We start from the raw sequence: 19,286 nt of genomic DNA, 5'->3' as shown, positions 1-19,286 counted from the left end.
CAAGACACTAGGGTTTTCTAAAGGAAGATGAGAAATTGGAGAGGGAAGAAGAACTCCACAATAATTGACTTGTGGTCAAGAGCAAAATTATTTTACAGAAATGTAAAGTCGTGTCTTCATTACAGCACATCAATTCCCTCTTAAAGAAAAAAAAAAAAGCCCTGCATGGTGCAGATTATTTCATCTACAAGAGAAAGGTTTATGGGCAAAGAGGTTTTGGAGGCAATCAAAGGCAAAAAATTATTAGCATTAGGGATATAGGAGAGATTTATGGGCAAAAAGGTTTTGGAGGCAATCAAAGGCAAAAAATTATTAGCATTAGGAATACAGGAAAGGGAAGGAAAGCAGCAGATACTATGTATTCCAATACCTTCACAAAAATGCTGGAGGAGGTCTTGTGGCTGAATAGTTTTGGATCCAGCATAGCTGAAGTTTGGTGAAATTCTGTTCTGTGCTGTGTAGAGTCCATTGGAAAACACCAAGTAGGCCCATCTGGTCTTAAATCTTGGAGCCATCTGAACACTGCACAGAAAGCTGATCAGGTACCAAACCTGGGGAAAGGGCTGGGAAGCTCAAACAGCACTGTGCTTACTGCCATAAAAATGGTAAATAATATGTGTAATATAGTAAGGCTGTCGGGTTGCAGCCATGGAAACAGGCAGCTCATGACTGGGGAAAAAAACAGGCCTTTGTGCCCAAATTTTCCAATCAGTTCAGTACTAACAGCTGTCCTAATACTCCTGGTGATTCCAGCATCTTGTCCTTACATCTCTCTCCTAACTGAGTAGCAGAGAAGTGAGGTTAATTTTTGTCTTCTAAAATCAATACATCATTATAGCCAATGGAATAAAAAATACCTTCCTATAAATATGTGCACAGGTGGTCCGTAGACAGCAATCAGATGGTTGCAATCTTCCATACTGGACCTCGCAAAAAAGTCAAGTAGCACGTAATATTTTTATTAGAATATTTTTATTATAATTTATTATATTATTTTATTTGTATTAGAAGCTTCAGGGTTAATTTAAAAAGATGCAGATGTTTCAAAATCAATACACATTTCTGAAAATATGAAGGGCATTTAATCCAAGAGACAAGTGTAGCACAGTAACTCAGCACGATGCAGTTGATCCTTTTGGAAGACTTTGAAGATTCCCTGGCTTTAACAAGAGCACTTGCAGAGTTTTTCCATTGTGGGACATGCTCTGAAAGGTCCATGCTCAAACACACCCAGCAGCCCTCCCAGGTAACATCATACAAGGCTACATATCATATGCAAAGACTCAACAGACTTGATATTTGTCAGCAATGTTGAAGTGAAAAAAGTCACCTAGCATTTGCCAGTATGTGTCACCCTGTGGTTTGGAAACCATATTTGTCTTTAAGCAGACATCTGTTACAACAATGCTTGTTTGCTTGCAATGCAGAACTGCTTGGCTGTGTATGGTACTGGGAAAAGGACAAAAATAACATTTGCAATATCTCTCACAGTTTGAATAATTTAATGGATTCTTGAAAAGATCCTATTCATGCATAGTATCAACAGATGTGACCCTTCCTCTTGTGTGGATTTAAATCCCTGCCATTAATCTTAATCCCCATCTCTGCTCAGGCTAATTCCATCACATGGAGAATAACCCATGATGATAAAGAGCAGTTTGTGCAAAATGAGCGAAATAAGCATATTCTGAGGGATTTTACTGTAATTTATAGCATATGAAAATTTGCCCTTCAGGGAACTGTAAGTCAGTTCAGATCTATGGGGTTAGTCTACCCTAAACAAAAAGATAAAAGAAGGGGTGTGAACTTTTCCAGGTATTAAACAAATGAATTCTCTGTGGACTGTTAACTGGAAACAGCTGCTTTAAAAATGTGCTCAGAGCTGTCCCTGCAAAGTTTCTCAGCCTTACATAGAAATTCACAGTCAAAGATTTAATAATGGCAGGATTCCCTTCTCTTTTCACAGTCTGGGGAAATATAACAACCTTCAAGTTTCTTTTGCTATCACTTTATCAATTTCTTTCCTTTGGATCTTTGCATTTATAGTGGAAACTGCTTTCTTTCAGTTGGGCTTCCTGAGAAATCTGAAAATGTGGCGAAACCGGGGACATGCTGTGCCTCCTGTAAGGAATTCCATCAAATAAAGCAGACGGTTTTACAGCTGAAGCAGAAGGTATGAACACTGATCACTCATGTCTTTACCAGACCTGCATGTTTTACAACAACTGAGGTTAATTTCTATGTTTGGAGCTGTCACTGACATGTGGTTCTTGTACACACAAAGAGAAGGGCAATATATTTTAAAATCATGTAGGAATGTTATCTCTCCCTTATTCTCCTGTACAATTTGTAAGCAGATTGCTCCCCAAGTTCATGGAGCTGTTTTACCAAAGCTGTTTTACCAACAGAGTCTGACAAGCACCCTTCCCAGGCTGAGCCCAGGTTTCTTGGCTATCTGTGCTGGCCTGAACTTTTCACTCACTCTGAATGCACAGGATTTTGGACATGATCCACGTCTAGAGGAAGCACATGCAAGACATTTAATAGATGTGGAAACATGATTTTTCATTAATAGGGTGCTGGTACAGGATTCTTGCCAAATAGGTGTGGCACTAAACAAAAATACCACTAGCTTTAAATATTACTTTCCCCTTAAAAAAGAAAAACCCTAAGTCACAAACCTTTTGGTATTTTTTTACCTATCCTCTTGCTAGTAGAGAACAATGCATTTAGAAACTTTTCCTGGGCTTTAATTGCTCACATATGTAGCTTTCTTTTGCATTTTAGTAGTGCAATAAGGAAGAGAGTAGTAGTGAGATAATGCAAAGACACAGCCTCAGATTTGGAGAGCCATATGCAGGGATGCAGGTGTAATGCCTTTTCTGGTGGCATCTTCTTTGAACACTAAGGTTCTCTCAAATTGAAGTTCTCTGTAGGAACATTCTCAGCAGATCATGCTGACAGGCTGTAATAATTTCTCCCAGGGTACTCAATTAATTTCTTTCCATTGTGTCAAAACACAATTTGGTGTATTCACTCATTGCATTTGATGTTACTCATTTATATTAGGAAGAAAGAAATCATCCTCATTAAAGTGGAATTCACTGAGGTTGGAGATACTCTTTATCTCCAAAATCTCAAAACATCATGTATTCCTTCTGAATCAGTATGAACACAAACATGGAAGTGATCATGTGTGATGGAAATTCTGTTTTTCAAAAAAATGGTAGCAGAGAGGTTAAAAAAGGATTCATGCCTTTGAGTGGCTGTTTCTCCAGCTGTTTTCCATGATGCTGAGCAGGCTCACACTGACCTCCAGGGAAGGATCTGGGGGTCACATTGTTGGCCACATTGTTTGCTCGAGAATTGATTGATGGAATTAATGAGAGGTTTTTTGTGTCTAACTTTTACTGTTAGATGCTTGTGTTAAAAACTCATTCCAGGAAAACTCAGACCATTGAGACCTGTCACTGTAGGCATTTGTATAGTAGCTGTGGACAAATTAAGCAGCTCACTCTTGCTTCATAGCTAAATCCTGTCATAGTCCCTAACTTAATTTTTCCCCCCATATGCCCCTAGTGAGGCTTAATCGACTTGGCATCCTCAGAGGGAGCCCACTGGGTTGTGTTCCACACAGAATGAGCTGAAAGAGAAGGTTTTCAATACCCTCAGCAACTGTTACCCCACAGAAAGGAGTGTTTTTGTCTGTGCTGAATGGAGACCTGGCCCCGTGGTGCTTCTCTGCCCAGGGAGACACCAACCCTCATGTTTCACCAGCCACCTCCCATGGCCAAGCTCTCCTGGGGAGGACATCTCTCAATAGCTGTGGTTAAAGCTGCTCTGTTTTGCATAGAAAAGTTCATTTCTGTCTGCCAGCGAGATGGTTTATGAAATGAGTCTTCAGTCTTGTGGTTAAGGCTTTCAGATTTTATGAACTTTATTGAAAATTGTGGTTAGCAGAAAAGCCTGTCATCCAATGAGGTGCACTGTCCTGATAGACTAGAGGTCTGTGGGCAGGCCTAGGTTGATCTAAGACCTTGATGAAAGGAAGAAGAGTGGAAAGCTGAAAAAACTGGGGGACATATATCTGGCATGCTGACACACAGCCAACAATTAAAAGAAGAAAGAACTAGTAAGCTTGATCCTATTGCACAGATGGGTTTAAACATCTTAATTAGAAAGCCATGTTCCACATCACTCTTGACAAGCACTGTCCAATTTTCTAAACCACAGACCTCCTAGAAACTATGCAAAACTCCAAATGCAGCATGCAACACAGCACATGGAAGACTTGTTTCTAGACCAGCCTTTCTTTATAATTTACCCTTGCTAATATTTGCATGCACATGGGAAAAATAACCAAAACGTTATTTTCCAAGGGCCATTAGGATTTTGAGCTGTAGATGGAGAAAGCCAAGGTTACCCTGGACTAGGATCCTGGTTCAGTTAAAAGGTGAAACAGAAATTAGGCCAGTGAGTATATCCAATAGCTAAGAGGATGTGAGTGAACAACAAAAACACATGGTTTGGCCCAGTGCATGTAACAACCATTTTCTGGCCAGAAGATATCAAAAAGCAGTGAGCTAGACCAGAGCCTGGGTATTTTGGCACTCCTAGTGTGTACTTCAAGTCCAGCTGAGTCAGTGGGGAAGCATGCAGAGATGCTTTCACAGCAGCTATGTGATTTCTTTTTTAACTTACTCAGTTTTTAGAACAGCCTGGCTGGCAGGAACAAGTAAATATTTAAGCATCAGAAGGGAATACAATTCCAAATCCACTTCATAATGAGTCTTTGCCACTAAGTGCACCTTTTTAATCCAGTCTGACCATTTGCAGTATAACCTGAAGAGTATTCATGGCTGGATCTATGTACTAAGTGACATCTATTTATCAATTGATATAGATATAGATCCCCAGAATGAGATATTTACATGCCAGCTAAAAAGAAGACTTCAATTAATCTACCACTCAGTTGTGGCCACCTCTGAGGAGAAGCACTCACTGATGACCGCAAAAATATTCTCAAAAAAACTACTTTAAAAATATAATACTCTCAGGTAGCCACAGGATTTGACGTTTTGTCTCTGCTTTAGCTTGGCAGCATTGGAACCACAGAGTCCTTGACTGATTTGTGTCATGTAGTGGAAATTTAGCACCATGGTCCTTGCAGGCCTTTCCTTTGTATCCAGCCAGGAACCTGCCCTGGACAGAACACACCTCTAGGAAATAAAGCTTTGCTGACCAGAGCCAGCCAGTAGATCTTCCCATGCTGATCCCTGGCCAGTGAGTCTGTGAGAGCCCCCAGCTACTGGATTTTCCTCCTCAGCTCCAGGGGTAGGGTGTTGTGTCCCACAGAGGAGCTCTCTATGTTCAGCAGCCCCACAGTTTGGTCTGTGCTGCCCTGGCTGGGAAGTTGGCTGAGAAAGCTGCAAGGTCACTGGTAAACAAAACACAGGTTTTGCTTTGAAAAAACAGAGATGACAGCTAACCCCAGAGCTATAGATGTGCTGAATCCCCATTTTCTGTGTGAAAAGCAAATTCATAGGAGTGAGAATATAAGAAACATCCTGTGGGACTTCTGTGAAAATATGAGCTCATCCTGCCATGGATTTCTGCAGGGGTGGAGTGAATCTACCAATTTTTTGCTAAGTTTACATCATGACTCTTAATTTGCCTATAGTGCAGTCATCTGGTTTTTGGAACTGCAATTCTCTCCAAAACCTAACTCACAAATAGCTGATAAATCCTTGTGTTCCTGTCATCACATTTTGAGTTCCAATCTCAAAATCAAACTGGTGTTTCGGAAATGCCACCAAGAATTATCTCAGCATTTCCAGCTTTTTTTTCCTGACTACTTTTTCTCTTCAGAACTGTTCTGTGCATTCAATCCCAAACTACAAGCAGCACACCCTGCCTTTAAATTGTGATCCCTAAGCAATAACTTGTTTGCCAAAGGAAATTTTCCCAGTTCAAGTAGGTACTACAGGTGCCTTACACTGTGGTTTTTTCCTGTGCATTACAAACATTAAGTTTCCAGTAATGGCAGAAGAATGTATGTCAAATAATTACAGAAATAGGTAGGAGTCTTAAGAACAGCCCAGCTCAGAGAATTCCAGATAACTGATGAAAAGCTTTGTCAAATAGCAGGAATCATCATCTATATTATTCAATGCAGCTCTCACAGGCAAAGGCTGCAGAATTCAGCATCAAATTACCCAATGAGCCATATTCATTCAAGAGGCAACAAAGTTAACCCAGGGGTAGGTCTGCACTGCTGTTGCTGAAGTAGTTTTCCAATTTGGCAGTGCAAGGTCCCTAAGGCTACATGCAGCCACTCACCACTAATAAACTTCTTTCCTCACTGCACACCAGCCTCCTGGCTCCTCCAGACACCCTTCAGCTGATTCTTAAGAGACTAAACTTTTGCAGAACATTTCTTAATTATTAAATATATTCAACTGGATAGATGAAGGTTTCACGGATAATTAAACAGATAATGGATAATTAAACAGCAGTTTAAACTGTAGCTTGCAATTCCGCCTGCATTCTCACTTACTTTATCTTTGTGGCTCTGTGCAGAGCAGATCCAGACATCTGATGGGTTATACAGTGTGGTTACTTTCCAGGGCCAGATTCACAAAGGATTTAGGGTTCTCATTAAAACCATGAAAACTTAGTGGCTTGTGCAGCAATTCAGGACTTAAATGTCTGAGCTAATGTTGCCCTGAGTAAGGCATTAAATGAATAGAAGAAACTTCAAATAAGGAAAAACAGGTTTCCTGAGAAACAGGAATGAGACTCAAGTTTTACAAAATTCGTTGCTGTATCCCACCTGAATTTTCTCTGTTGGATTGGCTTGGAGTATTTCCACAGTGACTTGAAAGGTGAACAGACTCACAGAATAAGAATGTTCTTCTGTTTATATCAGTCAAGGATATGAATAAACTCATTCTATTTTCCTGAAATATTTAAATGCTGTTTGTTCATATGAAAGCTTAAATAAGAATGTAATTTTTCTGTCTGAACAATGGAGGTCTTACATAGATTTTTTTTTTTTTTTTTTTTTTTTTGTCTTGGCAGGTTGCTTTGCTGCCAAATAATGCTGCTGATCTTAGCAAGCAAATCACTGGTGAAAAAGTGCTTGCCTCTAATGCATATATCCCTGGCCCCCCAGGCCAGCCTGGCCAACCAGGCCCTCCAGGTAATACCAGAGGGGTGGAAATGTGCAGGATTGTTGCACAGGAATGTTTAGGACTAAAAAAGTAAACTTCAGTCTGCCAGTGTGATTTCATATTTCATATCATATGATTTCATATATTTCACATTTTTATTGATATATTATGTTTGCATTTGTGCTAAATTAAAAAAAAAAAACCACAACAAAACAAGAAAATTTTATGGGTGCTATGGTCAGCCTCTGCCAACTGTCTGACATCATCCATTGTAACTCCATGTGTTTCTTGGCATGCAAGCTGTGTTTGTCCTGTATGTGTTAAATTTCTTCCTCTCACTGGGATATCTCACCTGCTTCTGTTGTCATTTTCTGTATTTTAATCCTGTCTTAAAACACTCTCCATTTCATTTCAGCAGTAGAGGAAAAAATGTGCTTTCAGTTTGTTGGAGTTTGTGCCAGTTCTTTTATTTTCCCTTGTCTGATTTGCAAGGATTCATCTGTTGGTTTTACGTTGTATCCCAGATTGAAAGGAATCTGAAAAGTATAACTCCACTCACACCTTCTTTGTTAAGTTATAGTTTGAAAAACTGTGAAAAACAGAGAAATCCTAAAGCCCAAACTTAATCCAGACGCCTTACATCTGGTAGTCATCAATACTCAAAATTTTGCAAATCATGTTGAATGCAGATCTACTTTTGGGTCAGCAATAAATCCAACTATTGTGCTGGATTTCAGCAGGATTCTTAACAGAGTACTGGCAAATATTCCTTATGAGGATTGATTTACTCCTTCCTGAACTTCACCCCACCTTCCCATTTATACCCCCTTTTGCAATCTTGCTTTGTTTTCCAAGTCATTATTTAATTTTTCTGGAAGGTGAGTGTCTTCAGTCTTCAGTTCATCATAAGTGCTAGGACAGTATGTTTAGAAGTTCTGCTACTGACTCTGAGGGGTGGAGTGGGTTGTTCTGCTGTTCCTCCAAGGTAGGCCTGGCCCTGCAGGTCTCCCATCCACTGGGTGTCTCCTTGACTGAGCTGTCCGAGGTACTGTAGAAATCTGAAAAGCACCCTAAAAAAAAACCTTAAAACCCTTAAAGCCCTTGCTCACATCTTCTGCTGCCCCCCCCACCAGGGAGAGTCCCAGGGAGTCATCACTAAACTTGAGTCTCTTTTTGAAAATCTGTACATATTCAGTCCTGCTGAATGCTTTTTACTCTCTGCCTTTTATTCTCTATGTTTTTCACTTGCCCTCGGTATGAAGAGAAGTGTTTCCTCCTCTAATCATCAAGTGTTTCAGCTAGTGACATTTTAACAGTCTTTATTGTCTGCAAATGTTGTTTCAGGTGCCTGATTTTCTGGTTTATGTTTCCTGCTGTTTCTCTTGAGCTAAACATATGTTTTGTTGCCTGAGTGCTTCCTAAAAAATAACATGCTCTGCTGAACCAGCAGAAGCTGAAAATTATATAAAGCAAAATGGAAGAACAGAACCCCTTTTACCCCCAACACATTGGCTATTGCACTGGGCAAAAGAGAGGTGCATCCCCCCACTGGAAAGAACTTGCTTGTGTCAGTCATGTAGATGCCCATGACCCAAAATTCCCATGAGTTTTCTGAGGATTTCTTTTTATGAAATGCTCCTAAATGTGATTTGTTCTTCTTTGTGTGAAAATGAGGCATTTGTGCTTTTCTTCTCATTCCCAGTCTGTGTTCCTAAGCACCTGGCAGACTCGAATTCTTGTTACAGACAAAATTTAATTGTTTGGTGGTCATCTCTTGCAGCGACTGTGACAAGGGTTAATGATGTCTCAGATAGCTGCTGATGTGCAGATGCAGATAAATTGGTTGTGTTGTTGTGGATTTGGGTGTGATTGGCTGTGTAAGCAGCCCATTGGGTCTTTAAAAAAAATCATTCCCCACTTCTTGCACTGATGAAGTGTTGTGAAGGCTTTCCCTGGCAGGTAACTTCTGCTTTTGATTTCAGGGCCTCCAGGACCTAAAGGGAGTCAAGGAGCTCCTGGACTACCTGGACCTCCTGGACAGCCAGGCCCTCGTGGATCAATGGGACCAATGGGCCCATCTCCAGACATATCTCACATTAAGCAGGGCAGACGTGGCCCTGTGGTCAGTATTCCTGTCTCCTGCCGTGCACTGCACAAGTGCTCTCAGCTCCACAGCTTCTCACACACTTGTGATACTTTCTTTTCTCTTGCAGGGCCCACCTGGCGCCCCAGGGAGAGATGGCAGCAAGGTGAGGAGAGGTACTAATTTCCATAAGATGGGCACATGCACATGTGAAGTGCAGGCTTGCTAGAGAGACTCTACACACTTGTAGTCACACCCTTTTACTGCCTCATTTCCTTTGTTAAGATGAAAGCATCCTGTTGTCCCATTCCTTCATGTCATCTTTCTGCTGTTTTATGTTTGCCATTCCTAAAGTCTTGCAAATAGTCCTGCCAGGCTTTTTGTCACACTGAATTATTTTCTTTCTCTTCTGCTCTTTTGGTTTTTCCATGAAGAAATGTTGATGCTTTAGCCCTTTTCATTCATTGTTAATCCTTCCTGTTCATTTATTCACTTGTTACTGTCCAGTAGAAATATCAAAATGCCCCATTCTGCTCCCACTAGAATCAGCAGCAATTTCCTTGCATTCCTCCTTCACTCCCTTTTCTTTTTCCAAACAAGCCGATGATTCTTGATCTGGGGACAGTAAATGAGGCTGCAGCAGCAAACTTTTTAAATTTGCTTTAGTCACAGCAAACTAACTGAGGTGGTGTTGATTACAGGGGGAGCGAGGAGCACCAGGACCAAAGGGGATACCTGTAAGTATTCCACACAGGAGGAATTTCTACAACAGAGTGATGTTGACTACTACAGGTCAGCCAACAGTTAAAAAAAAACAAACACCTACTGTGATGAGATAACAAATAATTTACATACACAGAAAATGTTGTTGGAAACAAAGTAATTACCTGTTTTCATTCAAATGTTTTTGCCTACACATCTCTTCCCTTGCTGGGTGTGTGACCCAAGGCAGTAGGTGCACCTCTGCCTTACAGTGGTGCTGAGACACCTTTGGCAGGCAGAACCATGCAGGGTACTACTTAGCACAGTTCAACCTCTGCTCCCAATAGGAATTTGATCCCTGCTACCTTTTAAAATCCTGTCCCTCACCTCTTTCAGATTAGGGAAACTAGAGGTTTTGAGTTCCAGAAGAAGGAATGAATACTGGCAATCTGTTTTCAGGTGAACTTGTTTAAAAAAATCTCTGGGGTCCCCAGCACAGGAAGAACATGGACCTGTTTAAGCACGTTCAGAGGAGGCCACCAAGTAGATTAGAGGGCTGGAGCACCTCTCCTATGAGGAAAGGCTGAGAGAGCTGGGATTTTTCAGCCTGGAAAAGAAAAGGTTTCAGAGTGACCTAATGGCATACCTGAAGGGAATCCACAAAGAAGGTGGAGAGGGATAAGGGCATGTAGTGACAGGGCAAAGGAATGGCTTCAAGCTGAAAGAAGGCAGGTTTAAATCAGATATTAGATATTAGGATGTCTTCTGTGAAGGTAGTGAGACACTGGCATAGGTTGCCAAGAGAAGCTGTGGGTGCCCCATCCCTTCAAGTGCTTAAGGCCAAGCAGGATGGGGCTCTGAGCAATCTGGTCTATTGAAAAGTGTCCTTGCTCATGGCAGAAGTGCTGGCACTACATGGTCTTTAAGGTCCCTTCCAACCCAAATTACTCTGTGATTCTACACATTTATTTATGGTATTTTCTCATTGGTGGAGTTGATTTTTAAGAGTGTGCCTGGCAGAGTGTGCTCAGTACTAACAGTTTATTTTACTGTTACTAAAAAGAAATAATGAATTTCTAAAATCAGATACTCTCTGCATTGTAATTACCAATATATTTAGTAAGTGATGGACAGCAGCAAGGTTACCATATTGAAAAGACACTTGACAAATAAGGAGTCTTAAAAGAAATTATTGATTGATCATTCTAAGAATGTAATGTACGTCAGTTTAATAAGCAAGAAGACAAGAAACCAAGATTAATCTCCTCTATTCCCATGAGGTCTGAAGATATTCTTATGAAGCAAAGGAATTGTTAAGTGACAAAAGGGCTGACCATCTTGTAAATGTAAGCTATTTCTGCTAAAACATCTGATTCTTTCAAAAATTGTTTCCTGATCAAAAGTGGTTAAAAAACAGACATTAGCTTTTGGCAACTGTACAAAGCAGAATTTTACTGAACAGCCCCTGCAGGAGTAAGTCTATCAGACAGTTTGAAAACTGTAAGAGCAAGGTGGATTGTTATTAATGGCAGTGCCTTGTGACTGCAGGGCCCACCAGGTTCATTTGATTTCCTATTGCTGATGATGGCAGACATCAGAAACGACATCGCTGAGCTGCAGGAGAGAGTGTTTGGACACAGGACTCACTCATCAACAGAAGAGTTTCCATTACCTCAGGAATTCACAAACTACCACGACACAGTAGACTTTGGATCCGGAGAAGACTACAAACCACGGGCAACATCCAGAAACACCAGGATACAGAAGGCAGACCAACCTTAGCTATTCCTACTGAAAAACAAAGCCTCTTTAGAATTACTCAATATTAAAAAAAATGCACTGACAATGTAATATATATATATATATATCTATGTGTGTGTGTATATATATATATTATTTCCCATTTTTCTTTCTGCTTTTCCTGAACCATGCTGCCTGTACTGTAGCTTTCCTGGTTCATGGTAGCCTCCTTGCAGAAATTCCATACTGCCAAGCCTGCACTGTGCTTTGTACCTAGACTACCAAAAAAACCTTCTTAGCATATAATATGATTAAGGCATGCTCTAGCTAATAACACAGCCCACAGCATTCCATCTGCCTACTTTGCATTCTGTGTCCAAATTACCCAGTACACAAATTTTGCCAGGGACAAAGGGTTAGCTGAACACCAGCCTTGAATTATATTGATAATGAACAACTTGGTCCACCTTTATGAATTCATATTAATTATACCACTAAACTCAAGTCTCCAGCTACTGTCCCCAGGCTTAGGAGAGTGTGAGAAGTGGACCCCTGTTTCACAGCAGAGGCCGTCTGTAAGTGAGACATGCCTTCTATTATGCCTCATCTAGGCAGAAAAAGGCAAAAAACCAAAAAAAGTTGAAGGGTTAAACAAGGGTGCTGCTGCTTGATCAGTAAATTATTTGGCTTTGTGTTGCTAGAGTATTGTTCAAAGACAGTCAAAATGCATTTTTTTACCATTGTCCCACTGCTCAGTGTGAAGGCCAGATAGCTTTCTCAACAGATTAGTGTTGCATACATTACACAAAAATAATCAAGATAAAGGGGATGTTTAAAGCAGGAAACCAAATCAAAAGTGAATCAAGCAGGCTTATTGGCAAGAATGAAAATATATCCCAGCCTTGCAGAAAGAGTCAGGTTCTGACCTCCTGCAGGTGCATGTCTTCCTTGGTGAAATTCTGAAGTCTGAGTGAAATCAAGACCAGAGAAAGGCCTCATGTTTGCAAAGAGCTTCCACCTGTTTAGTTCCTCTGCTGCATGAGGCCAGCCTGAATGGCTTTCACCAAACTGGAACACAGAGTGGCAGTGTGTTTGGCTGGGTGTATGAGGAGTGTGAGTAGGTGCAGGAGTGCACATGACAAAACATTCAACTGGTACGAGGATGGCTAAGGTGAGGTACTGCACATGGGATCCTATACTTGTGAATGGGGATAAAAGGGGGTGCCCTTTATTTACACTGGAAAATTGGATGCACAAGTTATACCATACCTCATGGATGATGTATGTTGCCATTTCTTTTGCATTACTACAGCTGCTGAGGACTTTGCCATGCTTAGAATATAAAGGAGTATATTAAGCACAAAATGTCAATGTTGCGTCTGTGTAGCTGCTACTTCTACAGTATGTTTAGTGTTTGGTAGTGTCCATGTCACAAATGCAAAGAGAAAATTGTTACTTTGCCAGTTTTTCAGGGCTTGCATGTTCTAGTAGAGTAAATACAGGTAAAAATATAAGAAGGGCCTTTTCAGATAATACGCAAATGTTTGGATTCCATTCCATATTCTCTGGGCCAAAAGACAGTTGGTGTAATCCTGACAGCATCAGTACAGGTCACACTACATAAACAGCTGGCTGTCCAGACTTTTCCATAGCTTCTGTGTATTGCCTTAAGAGGATGTGTTCATTCCTGTAGCCATTTCCCAACGTCTCACTGCCACTAAGCCACAAGCCAGGGCATTAGCTTTTAAGAACATGAGTGTTCTGTATTTCTTTTATGTTATATTCTGTATCAGTATTTACCAAGCAATGCCTAAGTCGTGGGGATAGCTGAAAAAATACTATAGTGATTTAACCCTGTGGTCCTTGGGCTTCTCCTCTGTCTGGGAGGAACTCTGCCAGCAGCTGCAGATCCAAGTAATCTTGTGAATCACATAATAAGGGAGACTTGAGGAAGGGACCTGTGTCCAAAAGAGGGATGGTCTTATATGCAGCAGGCTGGAAATTCCTCAAAGATAGCATGAACTGAGGCATTTGTGTCTTTTTTCTTAATTTCAAGCAGGCAACTGAGTATAAATTACATCATTTATGAATATGGAATTTTAACTAAGTTTGTTAAATGTCAAATGTATTTTTAAATCTAGCAAATTACGGAACCCTTGCATGTGTTTACCACTGTGCCCTGCTGGATCAGGCTGGTTCCCACTAGAGAATTAGTAGCTGCAGGTTTTTGACCACCAGATACTGAATGATCTGCCTTCTGTTAGATGAGTCTCTTCCTACGTACAAACTAAATACTATTGCCCACTGCCCACAAGGTGATGTATTCTAAAAAAGGCATTTATTTTAGTTCTAAGTTCTGCTTTTTAGAATATAGAGACATACCAAATGAGAAGTTCCCACAGTTTGACCATTAAATTTCAGGAGAGCTGACAACTGCCCTGCTATGTAAAAGTGCCCGGGGAAGAGCTATTCTGACAGTGGACCAGAAAAGCAAATAACATACACATTTTGCTGTAAGTACAGCAAGTTGTCCTACAGATTCATGAATATAAACATAGCACATGCTTAAACATACATGCCTTTCTGAATGGAAACCTCAATGACTTCCTTTTCTGGAGCTGGCATCATTGACTTTCACAGTACTTAAAAAAAGAAAGGTGACAGAATGTGTTCCTTGGGTTTGCCCTTGTTGTTACCCTTCTCTGCCCAGATTTCCTGCCTCAAAACTGTTTGAGTCCCAAAGCAAGGGACTGTTTGAGCAGCAAGGGGGGAACACTGTGGCAAAGACCACTGGACATGACACAGGAATTCCTGCAGCAGGGAGAGTCCCTCTGAGCAGAGCTGGCTGGGAAGGGTCAGCCTTCAGTCCACATCCAGCTGAGATCTTGGCATGGAACTTTCTCATTTCTCATTACCCGTGTGGTAACTGATAAAACATTGTATCAGCAACATTTCATTCAGATTTTGGGGTAAACACATAAAGGTTCAGAAAAGTGTAATTTTCTTCAGCATACCAAATGTTTCATAAAGCCAGAGCAGAGGAATCAATTCCAATCTTAAGTTTTGTTACTGGTATCCAGACAAGTCATTACCTTGCAAATTATTTATTACTCTGTGGCTCCAAAAATAAACTCTCCCAAGAATCCAAAACAAGAAAGTAAACTTACTACACTCATGGCTAGTCTCATTACCAGGCTTATGCACATGACAACTTTGTTTCATATAAATGGTATGTATAATTTTATTAGAAAGAAATATTATTTTGATGTTAAGACATCAAATTATAAGCAGAAGGATAATAAAAATTGTTATTTTATTAATATTAGAAATATATTTAATGGGAACATTTGCAAGAGTGTGTAGTGATAAGAAAATTCTGATTGTTAATGGGTTTGACAAAATCATGAATCTTGAAAAATGTTTTCTTTTCAATATGTGCCAAGTACATAAAGGTTTAGTCTTTCTTGCAAAGCTGTAGTTCTGACACACAATAATTCCTATATAGTCAGGCTGAATAAGAAAAGGAGAGGAAAATTGATTGTAAATGGAATTAGGAGGGTGCCTGGAGTTGCTGTTAGCATCACAGCTTGCCTAGCCTTCTGCCTAGAAGTATTTCAGAGTTAATGTACCAAGTCCCAGAGCAGCAACAACGGGTGGGGGTGGGGTCCAATTCTCTGTTAATTTCACACTTTAAAAAATCCATATGTTTGTTCCTTTTACACATTCCAATAACTATACTGTTCACTTTATTTATATATAAAATACTAAAGTGTGTATAAGATGACTGTGATTTTATGATGTATTCATGATAACAAAGATATTTTTTCTTACACTGTTGGTAGCTGCTTTTTATTACACATTGCCCTTTCTCTGAAACACAGATCCCACTCCACTGCCAGGATCCCCGATATGCGGGAAAAGGTGTAAACAAAGTTAAATGAACAAGGGGGGTGGGGGGGTGGGGAGAAAAAAATGAGAAAAGTTAGAACAGTCATAGTAAAAACTGGCTTCGGTTGGACTGAGGATCCTGCTGGTAGTATTGTTCCGTGACTGTATGAGGATAACGGAACTGTCAAGAACTCACGGAAAGCAGGATCTCAGTCACTTGATGTGCGCATTTGGGGAAAGCCCGATGGAAGTCGTATGACGTGATGCAGTCCTTTTCCTTTTAATCAGTTGTAGTTTGGTGTATTAAAGCCAGACATTTTAAAATCTGCTTTTTAAATTAACTTAAACACGATAGTTTTAAAAAGAATTCACAGAGGACCGCCGGGACCCTGGATCGCCGCGGCGCTGCTCCTTCGCACCCGCAAGCATCTCCCCGCTCCGGTTCCCTATCCCGGCTCCCTGTCCCGGCTCCCTGTCCCTGCTCCCTGTCCCGGTCCCTGTCCCGGCTCCCTGTCCCGGCTCCCTGTCCCGGTTCCCTGTCCCGCTTCCCTGTCCCGGCTCCCCGTCCCGGTTCCCTGTCCCGGTCCGCGGCTGCAAAGGCAGTGCCAGCAGGGCGAGGGAGGTGATCGTGTCCCTCTGCTCAGCATGGAGCGCTGTGCCCAGTTCTGGGCTCCGGGAGCGGGTCCAGTGGAGGGTGGCAAAAGGAATTAAATTGCTGGAGCGTCTCTTATGAGAAAAGGCTGAGCGAGCTGGGCATGTTCGGCCTCCGGAGGAGACTGAGAGGAGACCTCATCCACGTCTGTCAGCGTCTCAGGGAGGGGTCAGGGGATGCACCAGGCTCCGAGCCGCACACACGAGACAACGCGCCGAAACTGGTGCACAGGAAGTCCCCCTTGGGCGGGATGCGGCTGTCGCTGGCGGCCGCCATCTCGCATGGCCGCGTGTACCGCCGGCTGGGGCTCAGCCCGCGGTCGCGTCTGGACCTGCTGCGGAACCTGGTGACAGCGCTGGTGCGCCATGAGCGCATCGAGACGCCCTGGGCGCGGGCCGACGAGATGCGCGGCTACGCCGAGCGGGTGAGCGCCGAGCCGGGCGAGCTGGGCATGTTCGGCCTCCGGAGGAGACTGAGAGGAGACCTCATCCACGTCTGTCAGCGTCTCAGGGAGGGGTCAGGGGATGCACCAGGCTCCGAGCCGCACACACGAGACAACGCGCCGAAACTGGTGCACAGGAAGTCCCCCTTGAGCAGGAGGAAGAATTTCTTCACTCGTTCGGGTGACCGAGGACGGGAAGAGATTTCCCGGAGAGGCAGCGGAGTCTCCCTTACCCGAGATACTCAAGAACGGCATGGACGCGTTCCTGTGCCGTGCGCTCCAGGACAGCCCTGTTCGAGCCCGGCGGCTGGAGCGGGTGTCCCGCCGCGGAGCCCCTCCAGGGTGACCCGTTCCGGCCGTGACTACAGTTCCCGGCGCGCTGCGCGGCGCCCGGGCGCTGCCGGGAGGCGGCGGCGGCGGCGGCCGGGCGGGCGGTCGGTGGAGCGGGCCGACGAGATGCGCGGCTACGCCGAGCGGGTGAGCGCCGAGCCGGGCCGGGCCGGGCCGGGGGGCGGCCGAGCCTCCCTGACCCACCGCCTCCTTCCTCACCCGCCGCCTCCTTCCTGACTCGCCGCCTCCTTCCTCCCCGCAGCTCATCGACTACGCCAAGCGGGGGGACAAGGACGAGCGCGCCATGCGCATGGCGGATTTCTGGCTGACCGTAAGTACCCCCCAGCCCCTTCCAGCTGATCCCAAGTTCCGTCCCGGCCCGCCGCGGCGCCGGGGCTGAGCGTGCCGCCCCGCAGGAGAAGGACCTCATCCACAAGCTGTTCAAGGTGCTGGCGCCCCGCTTCCAGCCGCACCCCGGCAGCTACACGCGGCTGCTGCAGATCCCCAACCGGGACGGGCTGGACCGCGCGAAGATGGCGGTGATCGAGCTGAAGGGGAACCCGCTGCCGCCGCTCGTCCGCCCGCGCCGCGACTCCGACAAGACGCTGCTGAACCAGCTGCTCAAGGGCTACCGGCAGGACGCGCAGCGGGCGCCCCGCGGCACCCCCGTCTAGAGCCGCGCTGCCCCAGGGAGGGGAAGGTGTGGGAGGAGGGCTGGAGGGTGATGGAAGTTGCCTCGGTGAGGGCTTGTGAGTTTGTTGGCTGCTTGCAGTGGTTTGGAGACTCGGCAGGAGAAGGAGATCCAGCTAGGAGCCCTGATGATTGATGTTTTCTGTGTAAATAAACTTTGTTCGGAAAGTCCGTTTGCTTGTGTTTGAGCTGTGTTTGGTGAAGTATTTAGGGTAGAAATGACCTCTGAAGCTATCAAATCCAGCCTATGATCAAACACCACCATGTCAGCCAGACCATGGCACTAAGTGCCATATCCAGTCTTAATTTTAACACCTCCAGGTGTGACTGGGACCATGACTCCATCACATCCTGGGCAGCTCATTTGTGTCTATTCACCCTTTCTGTGAAGAAATTCTTAATGTCCTACATAAACCTCCCCAGCATAATAATTCCTGTGCTTGTAAGTTAATAGTTTTTTCCAGAAAAATGGGTTTGCCAACGTGTGTTCTAGGAGCCAGTGTTCAGCATTTCAGGATGGGAAGTTTGGTGAGAAATAAGATACTTCTGCTGTTTAAAAATCACCGAATGCAAATAGGATGGTAAGACTGAGCTAAGTACTATAAAGAGACAACAAAAGAAACTTGTCTTATGAGGTGGTAACAGGCATGTGTCATAGTAATCTAGCAAGAGCTTGACAGACCCCAGCTTCAGGGCAGAATTGCAGTAGACATCTCTATTACTCTATTGGAACAAAAAGGGGGAGTATCAGAACTTTTTCAGAGTGATACTGAGCAATAAGAATCTTAATTTGTTAGCTTTGTCTTTAATTTCAGGCACAGCTAGTACTTGAAAGTCCTAGCTGTAAGTTTGAAGGGGGGGAAAAAAACCCAAAACAAAACCAACCCAAATGTAAAATCACAGGATGGAATACCCAGTTGGAAAGGACTTCAAGAACACCTGGCCCAGCCTTTCGTGGCAAAACACAGTGGAACCAGTGTGGCTTCCTAAACTTTGTTGCATTTCTTCCTCCCAAGTTCTACAAACAAGGTATTTAAACAAGTGGCCCTGTATAGCAAGCTAATTGTATGGAAGGACAAAGAACCCCCATTATATATTCTCTCTTTGAGACACTTATCTCACACAGTACTAGTTCTGTTTTAATAAACGCTAGTGAGAAATTAAAGATAGGTGGTACTGCTTAAGGGAGAAGAAAAAACAGTCAAACTGCTATGACGTCAGTCAGACAGACTTTAATGTTTCTAATAACCTTGAAGTTGTTCTCTTTGCAGCTGACCATATTGAAATAGATGTTTTCTGAACCAAACTGCTGCACAACTTCCACATTATTAAAAGTCCATGCTGAGGCTTTAACAAAATAACCCAGCCTTTCGTGGCAAAACACAGTGGAACCAGTGTGGCTTCCTAAACTTTGTTGCATTTCTTCCTCCCAAGTTCTACAAACAAGGTATTTAAACAAGTGGCCCTGTATAGCAAGCTAATTGTATGGAAGGACAAAGAACCCCCATTATATATTCTCTCTTTGAGACACTTATCTCACACAGTACCAGTTCTGTTTTAATAAACGCCAGTGAGAAATTAAAGATA

The 19,286-nt window shown here is 43.2% G+C and overlaps 2 protein-coding genes across 3 annotated transcripts in view; both read left to right on the top strand.

The window, feature by feature from the left end:
* Nucleotides 1–15,519, top strand: part of CCBE1 (collagen and calcium binding EGF domains 1) — a 99,740-nt gene extending 84,221 nt beyond the window's left edge. Inside the window, exons 9-14 of the mRNA XM_039710011.1 lie at nt 2,067–2,173; nt 7,081–7,201; nt 9,155–9,294; nt 9,386–9,421; nt 9,957–9,992; nt 11,506–15,519. Of these exons, the coding sequence (XP_039565945.1) occupies nt 2,067–2,173; nt 7,081–7,201; nt 9,155–9,294; nt 9,386–9,421; nt 9,957–9,992; nt 11,506–11,739 (674 nt within the window). The 3' untranslated portion in view covers nt 11,740–15,519. The remainder of the gene's footprint in view (nt 1–2,066; nt 2,174–7,080; nt 7,202–9,154; nt 9,295–9,385; nt 9,422–9,956; nt 9,993–11,505) is intronic.
* Nucleotides 15,520–16,475: 956 nt separating this feature from the next.
* MRPL17 (mitochondrial ribosomal protein L17) lies at nt 16,476–17,870 on the top strand. 2 transcript variants are annotated; one of them, XM_039709738.1, is made up of 3 exons: nt 16,476–16,661; nt 17,272–17,340; nt 17,426–17,870. In XM_039709738.1, exons 1-3 carry the CDS (start codon nt 16,488–16,490, stop codon nt 17,681–17,683), a joined length of 501 nt encoding a protein of 166 aa, XP_039565672.1. In that variant the 5' UTR covers nt 16,476–16,487; the 3' UTR covers nt 17,684–17,870. The 2 variants fall into 2 exon arrangements, with proteins under 2 accessions (XP_039565672.1, XP_039565671.1); XM_039709737.1 differs by lacking the exon at nt 16,476–16,661 and adding an exon at nt 16,686–17,156.
* Nucleotides 17,871–19,286: the final 1,416 nt, after the last annotated feature.

The sequence above is a fragment of the Passer montanus genome, unplaced genomic scaffold (assembly GCF_014805655.1).
Source record: "Passer montanus isolate IOZ18808 unplaced genomic scaffold, ASM1480565v1 scaffold22, whole genome shotgun sequence".
In the NCBI taxonomy this organism is placed as follows: domain Eukaryota; kingdom Metazoa; phylum Chordata; class Aves; order Passeriformes; family Passeridae; genus Passer; species Passer montanus.
Note: the sequence above shows the minus strand (reverse complement) of the source record. Positions and strands in the feature narration are given on the sequence as shown.

What these genes read in the sequence shown, in the direction of transcription:
- MRPL17 (XM_039709737.1), top strand. Translation starts at nt 16,689, where the DNA reads ATGTTCGGCCTCCGGAGGAGACTGAGAGGAGACCTCATCCACGTCTGT. An exon ending in TGCGCGGCTACGCCGAGCGG is followed by an intron (nt 17,157 to 17,271) that starts GTGAGCGCCGAG and finishes TCCTCCCCGCAG; the next exon opens with CTCATCGACTACGCCAAGCG. An exon ending in TGGCGGATTTCTGGCTGACC is followed by an intron (nt 17,341 to 17,425) that starts GTAAGTACCCCC and finishes GCCGCCCCGCAG; the next exon opens with GAGAAGGACCTCATCCACAA.